A 12,970-nucleotide genomic window follows, 5' to 3' on the forward strand; every position below is an offset into this window, starting at 1 on the left:
GACCCTCTGCCCAGCCCGGGGGTGAAGGTCCGGGGCCGTCCCACCGCAGGCCCGCCCGGCTGGCGCCGCAGCCCCGAACCCGCAGCCCCGAGCCCGCAGGCCCAGCACAGGCCCCGAGCGCAGCGCCGCAAGGCCCCCCGGCTGTCAGCTCGACGCCCGCCTCGCTGCTCACCCTCCCGCCTTGTAAACCGGGGCCCGGCCTGCCGGCCCGCCCGGGCGCAGACGCCTGACCCGGCAAACACGGCGGCAGCGGGGTGGGTAAGGACCGACCGCGCTTCCCGGCCCCGCCGCGGCCGCGCAGGGCAGTGGTGGCGGCGGCGGCGCCGCCCCGGGGCGGAGCGCAGCGACATGGCGGCAGCGGCGGGGCTGGTGGCGGCCGTGGCGGCGGCGCTGGGCGCCCTGCTGATGGCGCCCGGTGTCACCCAGCCGCACGGGGAGGGCTCGGCGGCGGGGCGCGGGCCCGGGCCCCTCGGGGCGGCGGCGGCGGAGCGGCACCCCGCGGGGCGGATGGACCAGGCCCTGCTGCTCGTCCGCAACGAGCTGGCGGCGCAGGGCCTGCGCCTCGCCGCCCTCTCCGGCGCCTGCCACCAGGTGAGCGGGGCAGCGGCGCCGAGCCGCGCCGTGCGGGGGTCCCGCCGGCCCCCGCCGCTCCCAGCCCTGCGCCGGCCCCCGGCGGGGCTGCGGGCCTTTCCCCGCGGCTTTGCGAGGCAGCTGCGCCCCGGTTGTGCCTCGCAGCAGTACACCGAGAAGCCCTGCACCCCCTGGGCGCCTCCAGCCCCCGGGCGCCTCCCCTTGCCTTCAACACGGTGCGGTGGCAGACCCCCCTTCGCCGTCCTTGGGCGCTGATGCGTTCGCTTCACCCTCTTCTTCCACAGTGCTTGTATCAGTTCCTGGCATTTGTCCCACCAAGCAACGGGAGCCTGAGAGAACCGGGCACGGCGGCGGTGATGGTCGATACCCAGCATCCGCTCACCCTGCTGCTCAACGGCTCTGTGGGTGACAGAGAGCTCTGCAAGTATGTGGCCCGGCCCCAGGGAACACCTGGATGGCTCTGTCCTGTACTTTGGTTTTTGTTTTTTTGTTTTTTGTTTTTTGGGGGTTTTTTTGGAAGCTGTGCACCTGTTTATTAGCTGCTCATCGCCTTTTCCCTGACTGCTCAGACCTAGAGTTCAGGCTTCCCCTGCTGCTGTAACCGTGGCATACGTTGTAATTGTGCCGAAAGGATCTAGGCGCAGGCAGGAGCCAAACTGGTATGCGTCGAGCCAGCATCTGCAAGCGCCTGGTTTCTCTTGCAGAGTCTGTAGCTCAAGAAGACAGGTGATGTAGTAAGCAGTGCACGTGTGGTAAAGCGTCTGTGTTAGGCTAGGGGAAGGTAGTGCTTGGCAAAGGCAGAGCCAGCTCCTTGCTAAATCACGCTGTTAGGCCAAGCTTGCCTTTCCTACAAGCATTAAGGCTTACAGCCCCCTGAATGCTGCGGTGGTACCCGCATGTAGCGGTGATGGCTCAGCAAGTTTTGTTTCCTTTATCCTTTGCAGGATTCAGTATAATTTTGGAGAGTTTGGCAATTATTCCCTTGTGGTAAAGACTCTAAGTACAAGCCTAAATACAAGCACCGAAACCGTTTCTTGTGACCTAGTCATCAATGAAGGCCCTATCAACAGCTACCTCCGTATGTAATCCTCTGTTTTTGCCTTTTCATTCCACAACTTGCATGTCTCCCAGCAGGACCAACTTCCTAAAAAGCCTGTGCAACCACTTGTGCTGTGCTGAAGATGTGTCATGGGCTTGCTGCTCTTCTCTCAGCATCTTACCTTCTTATGTTTTATACATCTGTCTCGAGGCCCTGACCAGGTTCAGGCCTCTTCAGGTGATACACTGTATAAGCACAGCCTTTTGGCAGCAGGGATTAGCCCAGAAAAATCAGTGGGTATGTGTCCGGAGGGAGGTATTTTCGTAGTTCCTGTTTCCCTGCTTCTTCCCTCTATCTTGTTTCTCTCTCAAAATGGGAAAGAATTCATAGTGTTCAGATTTTTTTGTTGTTTTTGCGCTTTTGATTTTAAATCTCATGTCTTGCTTTCTTGTTCATCTCTTTTTCCAGGACTGTTTCAAATTCTTGTCTACGTCTCTTCCATTCTTTTCCTTTATGTTAGGTTATTCTTCAGTCCTTCCAGTTTTCCAGCTCTAAAGAAAAACCCTCCATGCTTGCAAACTTGACGTATTACCCTCTCCCCCATCTTCATGTTGAGGCTCTTCCTGAATCTCTAGTTTCTTCTTCAGAGTATATAGCACATTGATTCTTTTCTCATCATTGCCTTGTGGTGCAGTGCAGTTCTGTTTTCCTTTTTTCTGCTGAGATGTGCAGCCACTGAGTTGCACTTTGAAACTAGTCGGCTTTTGTTTTGGATTGTGGTGGTGGTTTTTGTCTTTGGGGCTCAGGCCGGGGATATGTGTTGCACAGAGAAGGGATGTGATGATTGGTGTGTTGGGCTTTCTGTTGTTTGTGTCGTGCTTGGTCAAGCCTGGGCAGCTGAGTGGTGTTGTCAGATTGTTTATAGAGTTGTGTTCTTCTCTTTTTCATGTAGCTATTCTCTTTGCTTTCCTGGTTTACATGGGAATCCTTGCTATCCTGATTGTCGGGCGCCTTTTTATGAAGTAAGTGAACAGTATTGTAATACTTCCTCCCACATGAAGTGGAGCTGCCAGTTAAAACACGTTAGAATGTTCTAGTGCTTCAGAGTCCCACTGTAACCCTGCTTGCAGATCAGATCATATCAGGTTGCTACATACAAGTTAAGCTGTGGTGGCTGTCCATATGATAATAAATACAAAGTGATACAACTTCACTTGAGAGACATCTTGCAGCCTTGTTAGTTTGTGTGTAGCACAGTTACTGGAGAGCAACTGACACCCGCTGTCACACACCCTGCCTCACCCTCCCCGGCTTGTTCCTGGGTCTAGCCCTGAACTGGCAATACAAGTCGGTGGGACCTAAGTGTGTGTAGCATATGCAGCCTTTCGTCCTGTGTACTGAATGACGTGAGTCACCCCTGCCTGCGAACAACCTGACAATAAAGCTCCCGAATCTGAGCTCACAGCAGTGTAATTATGCAGCTGAGGTCCCAGGTGTTGGCGGAATCTCAGTATTACCTATGTGAGCTGGGAAAACAGAAATAGGGACTGTCCCAACTTTTCATTTATGCTGCTAAATAGTTGATATTAAGATGAAGTTGGCTACGAAGCGCTTCTTGTTTTGTTTTGTGTTTTAAACTGTTACTTGTTTTCAGAATTGATCCAGTCAGAAACTGGGTTTACAAGAAACTGAACCCCAGAGAAACTGATCGTCTGATTAATTCTGTGAGTGACCACTGTATCTTTGCATTCTGTAGTGTTTTCCTCTCTGAGGAACACACACTATCTGGACATCTGGGGACTTGTTTATTACTAATCATATTCCCTTTGTGTATATTCCCCTTGGCAAATCTTGTATTGATGTCAGACAGGTAATTTTATGTCAATGCAGAGTGCTAGGCTGGTTTTCTGTGCAAGCTTAGTGGATTCCCAGTAGAGCTCTTGCAAGTCTTGAACATACAGCTTTGTGCCCTCTTTAGTTCCCTTGAGGCAAACGTGTTAGTGAAAATACTGTCCCCTTCTGACACAGGCAGCGTAAGGGAAGGGAAGAAATGCCAGCTTTCATTTCTGTTTCCAGCACAGTAGGAATTTTAGCAGGATCTATGCGTAAATCAGGATTTCTCCGGCAGCCCTAGAGCTGGCATTTCTGTGTGAGCTGTGTTTTGTGCTAGAATACAGATAGATCACCACAGTCTGGGCTTCACATCTAGGAGGTCCAAATCAGTCTAGAATCAAATGACTTGGGAGCAGAGATCTGCAGCAGTTCTTGTTGTTCATCTCCATAGCTGTGTTATAGCAATACCTGCTTCTGTATGTTGTCACTGAGTGATCTAGGGAACTCAACTGGAAAGAAGCCACACCCACATGTAAAAGGATTGATTTTCTGCTGGTTTAGCTCTCTGAACAGTCTCTCTGTGGTGTCAGACAAGTTGCTGACGGCTTAGGATGGGATGGATCCTCTTTTAAGAGTCAGCAACTGGATCTGCTCAACTCTGTTGTAGAGCAGCACTCACAGTGACAGCAAGTCTGACTGATTTCGACTGGACTCAACTTTCATGAGTCTCAAACACAGGGCTCTTTTCACTGCATTGTTGTTTCCACACTGGTCAAAGGTGGAGTGTGGAGCATCTGCAAATATTATTGCAATATGGTGGAGCTACGAAGGGGTTAGAAGTAGCAAGTAGGGAAACAAAAAGAAGAGGAAGATGGGGAGAACAAAGACAAACACAGTATGTGAAAGTTTGCGATTTGCTGACCTCTGTTCCCTAGGCAGCTGCTGCAGCTGCTGACTTGTCCTTCGTGTGTGTGGTTTGTTCCCAAAGGAGCTTGGGTCCCCGAACACAACAGACTCCATTAACAGTGATCCCACCCCGCGTTTTTGGAGTACAGCCTCTCGGCAGCGGCTGCGTTCCCTGGACACGTTCCGAGGGTGAGCATAAGACCTTGCTCAAAAAGCAACTCTTCCAAGAACAATGAGATTTTTCCAATGGCTGTTTGACAGTGTGCAGAAACATATAGCAGATGGACAGTTCAGAGGGGTCTGTTTTACTTGGAAGATAGTCAAGGGTTTAATTCTTGGATTTTCTGAAACACTTTGCAGTTAATCTAGTTTGAGGAAACATCAAAGTTGTGGCAGAGGGTGGAAAAGAATAACATACGTTCCATGCGAAAATGCTATGTGAAGGAGCTTACTTTGGGTCACGGCCACCCATGATCTTTGAAATGCTGCTTCCTGGTTGGCAAAGCTGGAAACCTTGTACATAATCTTGCCTTAAAAATAAAATAAACCAGGTCTCACAGTTAGAAATGTTTTAATGGGCATAAACATTAACTTTGTGTTCACATACATATGTATTTCATTGACACGTGATACTTTGTGTGTGTTTTTGTTGTTGTCCTTTTAGGCTGTCTCTTATAATTATGGTGTTTGTTAACTATGGAGGAGGAAAATACTGGTTCTTCAAACATGAGAGTTGGAATGGTAAAGTACAATTGAGACAATTAATCTGGGTTTTAACTGCAGCAGTATCTAGATATGGTTAGCACGGTAGCTGCTGCCAGCGAGCTGTTGCTCAGCTGAGGGCTGGGACACTGTGCCAGTTTGCCTCAGCAGGGTATCTGGCTTGTTAGGTTAATGGGCAAAGCAGTGTATAGTCCTGCTTGTCACGCAGTGGTTTCAGATCACTGCCTGTGCGTAACCTTTTCATTTTTGACACAGGTTCCTATCTAACTTCTCTGTGGTGTTTAATGACCACAGTCAAGCTGATGGTGCTCGATGCTGTACAAACATAGTGCCTTGATTGGCAAGCTGATGGTGAAGGGGTCAGGCATCATGCTGCCCTAGTGGAGAACAGCAAGGATGCCATCCCTGAAATCTTTCCCAGGACACAGCTATCAGTTCTGACCCTATTTTTGAAGAATGGTAAAAGCAGTGAAGCAAGATGATTGGCTCTTTGTAGGTTTTGTTTATAATGTGGTTTAGGTTTTAGGGCATCAAATAATTGCAAGCAGCCAGCAATTCCTCTGGAAACTCAACAATAATGGTTAAAATTTAGGGAGGGTTCGAGGTAAATAATGTGTTCCTTTGTATTTCCCTGTAGGATTAACAGTGGCAGATCTGGTGTTCCCATGGTAAGTCTTCCTGAAGAATAGTTCTTGTGTCAAGTGGTTCCTTATGTTAAGGGTTGCAAGGAGAACATCGTGTGTACCTTGTCTCCATGTGGAAACCTATTTGGAGGGGTAAATTTGTGTTGAGTGGTTGGTAGGAATCTGCCCCTCCAGATAACAGCATCAACCTTATGAACGAGCAGAAGAGCTAAGTGCTTTCGGCTGCCCCACATCCTCCTTCCTCCCCTCACACAATGCCAGTGGAAGGCCCGGGGTTACCCTGCTAATGGAAGTGCAGTATCCCTGAGGAGCTTGTTGCCACGCTGCTGTATTGGAAGTGGACAATCTGGCAAGATTAAAACCTGGACTGATAGGTATCCAGAGAGAAAATAGCCAAGGGAATTTTGGATTAAGCTAATCTGTCTGTAACCAGAGAATGGTTGTACAGGGAAGCAATTATCCCACCTGTCCCTAGCATGCTTCCCTAAAATACACATCGGTTGTAGTTACTCTTGGAGATGGGAGCTGGCCTTGGACTGTGAACCTAATCTAGAGGGAAGGAGCGGGACAGTTCTGAACTTCGGTCATAGATTTGCAGCTTGTGTTTTACTGCTCTGAAGATGCTAATTTAATTTTGGGTAATGGAATTTTTTGGTAGCGTATGTGTTGCTGCAAAAGACCAGAATGCTGTTACTTCTCTGAACTGTCCCTTAGTGCGGGCTCGGTTGTCTGGGAATGCCTAGCAATCAGAGGAAATAAAGTTGTCCAATTTCACTCGGTGCATGCATTTCTGGTGGGCCAGTGCAGGCTACTCTGCAGTCTTCAGTGTTTGCTGTCACACACGTGTGATGAGAAATCTATCAGCTCAATTTCCCATCTGCTCTGTTCTCCAGGTTTGTGTTCATCATGGGGACATCAGTATCATTGTCACTAAGCTCCATGCTGAGGTTGGGAAGTTCCAAGCGGAAGGTGCTCGGGAAAATCCTCTGGAGGAGTTTTCTGCTAATCTTGCTGGGAATCATAGTTGTGAATCCCAATTACTGCCTTGGACCATGTGAGCGGAACTTGCTGTCTGTCTTGTATTTCTGCAACTGTTGTTCCTGCCTCCCTGGTTGGGCTGTTGAGAAAAGTCAGCCTTACTGTTAATGACCAGTTGCTTGGGGGCAGTTTGTTGTGTCCTGTAGAGCGCTGTTCAGTTCTACACCGATGCAGTTCTCTCTGTTTGACCCCTGTGCCAACCACTGTTCATTGTCTTAGAGGTGACATTCCCAGGGTTTTGATTTACAGAAAGTGGGGTGGCAGAGTGGAGGTGTCCCTTGTACCCGCAGGTGCAGTGCGTGTCAGCTCTCCCTGGAGAAAGGCAGCTTTCATATTTACAAAAGAGCCCATGTCTGCTCCTCTTCCATATTGCTTTCATGTTTTCCAGTGTCCTGGGATAATCTGCGTATTCCTGGGGTGCTCCAGAGGCTGGGATTCACGTACCTGGTGGTTGCTGCTCTTGAGCTCCTGTTTACCAGAGCTGGGGCTGAGAATGGGACCTTGGTGAGTTATGTGGGGAGATGACAAGTGATGCTGGAGTAGGGTTGCTCGTCTGAGCACAAAGAACGCATGAGAAATTATGAGAAAACATGTAGCATCTTACTTGATGTGTAGTGCAGTGTGACCTGGCAGAAGTTGCGGGGAACATGCACCCTTCAGTGTCCAGGTCTGCATTTTATCACATCTAGCTTTGCTCTATTTGAGGATTTCACTGATCCATTCAGCTGGTGCTTAAAGCAGGCATTCCCAGGCAGTTTTGATGACTTTCCACCACCAATGGACCCCAGGGACAGACATAGCTGTGCTGAATCCTGTGGCCTGCATTTTGTCTGGTTAATTTTGGCAGTGTTTTTTCACAGCAGGGGAAAGTAATACTGCTTTTTGGCCTTTGGAGTCTGTTTTCCCAAAAGGCTTTTGTTCTACTCGTGAATCAAAATTCCTTTTGACATTTTCCAAGCTAAAAAACATTGTGGGCTATTGTTTTGGTTTCTTTCTCCCCCTCCCCCGAGTAACTAAGTGTGTGGAAATTGTTCATGAAGATGAAAGGTCTCTTGATAGAACCCAGTTTTGTAATGACAACAGCTCTCATATCTGGGGGACTGCCTGCCAGGAAGCACAGGATGTCCCCAGGGGCATGCTTTTCACTTGCCAGCTAATACCCCACTCCCTCCATCTCATGCAGGAGTTGCCATGTCCTGCTCTGCAGGATATTCTCCCCTACTGGCCACAGTGGATTTTCATTCTGATGTTAGAAGTGATTTGGCTCTGCCTGACCTTTCTGTTACCAGTGCCAGGTTGTCCCAGGTAAGACTGTGCACTCAGACTGCTTTCTATGGGCCATCAGATTGTTTTTCTTCTAGTGAGTAGAAAATACATTTTATTACCCATAAGGAAAGAACGAAGAGGAGAGCTTTTAGGCCAGCGAGGTTAAGGGAAGCATTCATCATGTGAAAAAACTTCTTTACTTTGGTACTGAAGTACCAGGTGTTACGAAAGGTGACATCGTTGCTCCCTTCTGTCTAAAGAAGAGGATTAAAATCTTGTAGGGGTCTGTGTACAGCAATATACGATCGTTGCAATGTCATCCCTGTCTCTATCTTTGCCCCTTTAAAGGGTCAGCACCTGCAGGGCAGGTGGAGCAGCAGCTTTAGGCTCCCAATACTGCCTGTCCCCTCGGGACTCAACTGCTTATAGAATTGCAATGATCAAAACAGGGTGGTCACCAGCCAGGTGTCATGTAGGACCGGTGTTTCACTGTGTGCCTCTGGCCAGGAAAACGTTGAGCATTTAGTGGGCTAGGCCACTGGACCAGCTGCTATTCAGGTGGAGCGTGCCAGCACTTTGTGCCATAACCTGTTTGCTTCTGTCCTAGGGGCTATCTTGGTCCTGGGGGCATTGGAGACTTTGGACGCTATCCCAACTGCACCGGAGGAGCAGCTGGTTACATTGATCGTTTGCTTCTTGGAGAAAAGCATATGTATCAGCATCCCTCTTCAAGCGTAAGTAGCTTTTGGTTTGCAGTACGAAGCCGCAGGCAAGCACTGAGCAGAGCTGTCAGGTAATGATGGTTGCTCAGGTGCCCTCTAACAGCTGTTTTCTCTCTAAGGTGATTTACCAAACAACGGTGCCATATGATCCTGAAGGGATCCTGGGGACCATAAATAGCATTTTTATGGCATTTCTGGGACTGCAGGTACCTCTTTTCTTTCTGGCTGTGCACTATAATGGGAAGATTCAAAATATCTTGGACATGGGGAGGCAACTTGGTTTCTTTATTTAAGGCTGAGACTGGTTCTAACAAAACCTTCTGCAAAGCAATGCTTTCAGGCTGACTTAGCCTGAGGTGAGTGTCAGAACTGGAATCTAACCTGGCAGTAGCTTGCATTAGATAAACCAAAACTCTTTCTTAGTTTTTCTAAGAGATAGACACAAGGAGTTTGCAAAATATCCACCCGGAAACTTTCTTTGCTTGTTTTAAGGTTGGGCTTATGCTGGGAGTAGGCTGGCTCTGCATGTTGGAAAATGGGGCCAAGAGACGCATGGACTTCACAGCTTTATTTTAAACGTACGGTTTTAAAGGTCGCAGCTGAATATGTTCCCCATGTTAATTTTCCACTTGACATGCAGTGTTAGCCATCTCACATAGGTGCTATGGGTGTGCTTACCTTTCCAGACACGGGGGAGGCAGGGGTTTGCATTAGTGCTACCAACATCAAAAGCTCACAGCTCACCACTGTGTTTAAAATAAGGTATCATGATGCTTTTTGATGCAGTTCTAGTTAGTCATTGCCGCCTTTTCTGTCTGTGCAGCAGCTGTTAACCAAACTGAAACTCTTGTGCTGGGAAAGGAATGTCACTGCATGTTAGCACTGGGTTAAAAATTGATTGGGAATCTCTGTGGGGCAGAGCTTGGACCAGAAGCGTGACACCGAGGAAAAGAGTCATCAGGACACATTTCTTAGTGGTGCATGAAACGGAGTGTGTGCTCCGAGCCAGCCAGGGTGCAACACGGTGTTGTGGAGAAGCTGTGGGGACTGGTTGGGGAGTCATCATGGTGTGCCTTTGTGCAATCTTTGCTGAGGGAGATGGAGCTTGAGTCACATTGTGTTAACCTGAAAAAGTTGCTTGTCCCCTTCCTCCGTGTTAACGTAGCAGGGAGGAGAGAAAAGGTGCACTTTACCCCATCTGTGTCCATTCTTCACAGAGTTCCTATTCTGAGCCTTTCAGCCACCTAGTTGGTATAAATCCTATTTCTGTTTTCTGTCTTAGCACAGGTAGCTGGTGGCAAATATATCTGGCTCTTGAAACGTGACAATTATGGGCATTAATTAAGTTTTTGTATTCTATTAGGCAGGAAAAGTGATCTTGTTCTACAAAGACCAGCACAAACAAATTATGAGTCGGTTCATCATATGGAGCATAGTAATGGTAAGACAGTCAGTTTTGTAGCTCTTTAGTAGACATACATTTTTATGCAATGCAAACTTGGTATTTCTGAAACATATTGCAGTGGTTATATAATCTTTAGCAACTTTCTATTTCAGGGAATTATTTCTGCTGCCTTGACAAAATGTTCTAAAGAAGAAGGGTTTATTCCCATAAACAAGAACTTATGGTAAGCAAAGAGATACAACTTTTAGTATGATTTTGTTAAAGTACTATTTTACCTTGGAGAATGTTTTACCTTTCATATATTGAGGTCTGTCTGTATCACCTAGTTCTCGAAATAATCTTTCTACTGAAAATGTGTGTAGGTCAGTATCGTATGTGACAACCATGAGCTGCTTTGCCTTCATCCTCTTACTGCTGATGTATTACCTTGTGGATGTCAAGAGACTGTGGTCAGGTGCTCCATTTTTCTACCCAGGTCAGTGAAATCACAGCAGGAAACATATTCCTTCCAATTCCTGCTGCACAGATACTATCCTTTTATGTTTTCTGAGCTTCCCTTGTCTTTTTTTAAAGAGTTGGGGTTTAGAATGAGATAACCTGAAAGATGCCAGAATGATTAACTTGAGCCAAATCTTTGCATAGAACTAGGACACTTGAGGCCAGATATTTAGGAGAGAGGGACTGTCACCTTTAAATGAGGGCTGGAAGTTACTATTGCCCAATGGCTGTTCTCAGTTTGGTCTCGAGTTAAGGTCCCAGGGAACAGCTGCCTAGTACCAAGCAAAATACCACAGCTGGTTCGTAGTTGGTTTTGGAAAGGATTGCTGAGCCTTGGGTAACCTAATGGGAAACTCAAAGGTCTGTCAACAGAGTAATACCACTTCTGAAGATGTGGAAGATGAAATCCCCTGGGCAGCTGTGTAGGTTCTGTCTCTATGTGCTTTTAGAGAAGTGTGTCTCCCAAAGCGTCCTACTGTGGTTTTAACCACACTGGGCTCTTGACAAACATTTGAGTACAAAATGCAAACCCACAGCAGAGGGAACCTTTCAGCAGCTTTGGTGTCTGGACAGGAAGACGGGTAGGGTGACAGCATGGTATCATATCTCCTACCAGAAATCCCAGAGCTTTGAAGGGTAGTCAGCATTTGTTTGTAAAGGCAATAGATCTGACCAAATAGGTTGGCACCTGGCCACCCTGAAGACGGTAACTGTGATTATTCTCCTTGTCAGTAAAATTGCAGGATACTGATTTGGTTGTATTTTCGATTTAGCATATAGGTTGTCTTTCTTTTCAATAAGCATTTTGGGGGAGAGAACCTCTCAGACTATATTTGAAAACACACACGTGTAGTGTCTTTGGGGCAAGTAACATTTTCTGTTGTGAATAGCTGCTGTTGTCTTGGTGCCACTCTGTTTCCTAAGCCTGGCATGCCTCTGCCTGCTTACTCTGAAGCAAGCTCATACCTGCTCTTTCAGATGGTATGACCTGTGCTTACTTTCAGGAATGAACTCAATCCTGGTCTACGTTGGACACGAAGTGTTCGAAAACTATTTCCCTTTTAAGTGGAAGATGCAAGACAGTCAATCCCATGCAGAGCATCTGACTCAAAATCTCACTGCAACAACTCTTTGGGTCATAATATCGTACTTACTTTACAGGAGAAGGATATTCTGGAAAATCTAATAGAGATGGCCAGGGTGTAGCTGGCCTAGGTTCTGATGGGGCAAGTGCAAAAGGTGGATTAGCCTGAAATACTGCCACTCTTGCTAGGCTGTATTAATAAAAAGGGATACTAGTTCAAGTTTACAGTGCAATGGAAGTTGTCATCAAGACTTTTATGTGACTTAAGGGACAGTATTTTCCTATTTAGCAAATAACTTACTAGTCTGCTGCAGTTGCTTTCTTTCTGTTTTCTGTATTTTGTATGTATTTTACTGATCTCCTTCACATAGAGAAACTGAACATACTGCAACAGTTGGGCAGTCAAAGACAGCCTGATGGTGCTTGTGAAAGGAACTGCAAGGGATCTGGGTGGTGACTGCAAGGGGTTATCAGAACAGGACTGTACAGAACAGATGCATAGTCATTGCATCTGACAAGACGCCCCCTAATTCACATGGTCCGGGGTTTGTATATACCCTTGGCACATGCCCCATGCCTGCACCACTCTGACTACTGGCACGCATTTAACTTAGCCATCTTTTTGCCATGGGAGCGCTCGCAGCATCCTTAGCCCTGCACTTGGGTGGGCGGTACAGTGACTGTCTGGGAAGGTCTGAGGGGCACCTTTGCGCTACAGCATGCTGTGGAAAGCAGCGAGTCAACTGATCATTCATTCTTCATTGCGTTCTTCCAGTCTGGCCTTGGATCAAAACCTTAAGTTTAGGATCCTGCTGAAGCCCGCTGCCCAAGATCTCTTCTGTTAGCTTATTAATTAGCATGCTGCTGCTACAGGTATAGCAGCCCATCTGTGCATGTTCTGGGCCTTTGTGTTGCATACCTCTAGCCTAGATGAGGTCCAAGTTTCATGTGCTACACTCTTAAGAGTGCAGAAAGGCCAGTTCCTGTTGACTTTATATAATCACTTGGATATTACTAAACTTCAGTCAATGCAGTTCTCTTTATAAATGGATTTACATTAAGGACCCTGAATCTGAAAACCAGAAATATCGGTAGAATTCAGCCAAAAAGGAAGACAGCAGACCAACTCAATGCAAGATAATAGTTTTTGGAAACTCCAGAAAATCATTTGTGCTGTGATTTCCAAAAGAGTGCTAATAAAAAGCCTGAAATACCCTGCTA

The 12,970-nt window shown here is 47.3% G+C and overlaps 1 protein-coding gene across 1 annotated transcript; it reads left to right on the plus strand.

Moving 5' to 3' along the window:
- The first annotated feature begins 327 nt into the window (after positions 1–327).
- Positions 328–12,968, plus strand: HGSNAT (heparan-alpha-glucosaminide N-acetyltransferase). The gene is made up of 17 exons (XM_037381342.1): positions 328–591; positions 876–1,015; positions 1,536–1,669; positions 2,583–2,652; positions 3,285–3,354; positions 4,452–4,558; positions 5,034–5,110; positions 5,730–5,760; positions 6,630–6,790; positions 7,163–7,278; positions 7,958–8,079; positions 8,648–8,774; positions 8,882–8,968; positions 10,126–10,203; positions 10,320–10,390; positions 10,530–10,642; positions 11,670–12,968. The coding sequence occupies exons 1-17, from the start codon at positions 349–351 to the stop codon at positions 11,849–11,851; spliced, it is 1,929 nt and encodes a 642-aa protein (XP_037237239.1). The 5' UTR covers positions 328–348; the 3' UTR covers positions 11,852–12,968.
- Positions 12,969–12,970: the final 2 nt, after the last annotated feature.

The sequence above is a fragment of the Falco rusticolus genome, chromosome 1, assembly GCF_015220075.1.
Source record: "Falco rusticolus isolate bFalRus1 chromosome 1, bFalRus1.pri, whole genome shotgun sequence".
NCBI lineage: Eukaryota > Metazoa > Chordata > Aves > Falconiformes > Falconidae > Falco > Falco rusticolus.

What these genes read in the sequence shown, in the direction of transcription:
- HGSNAT (XM_037381342.1), top strand. Translation starts at nt 349, where the DNA reads ATGGCGGCAGCGGCGGGGCTGGTGGCGGCCGTGGCGGCGGCGCTGGGC. An exon ending in CCCTATCAACAGCTACCTCC is followed by an intron (nt 1,670 to 2,582) that starts GTATGTAATCCT and finishes TTTTTCATGTAG; the next exon opens with CTATTCTCTTTGCTTTCCTG. An exon ending in CAATTACTGCCTTGGACCAT is followed by an intron (nt 6,791 to 7,162) that starts GTGAGCGGAACT and finishes CATGTTTTCCAG; the next exon opens with TGTCCTGGGATAATCTGCGT.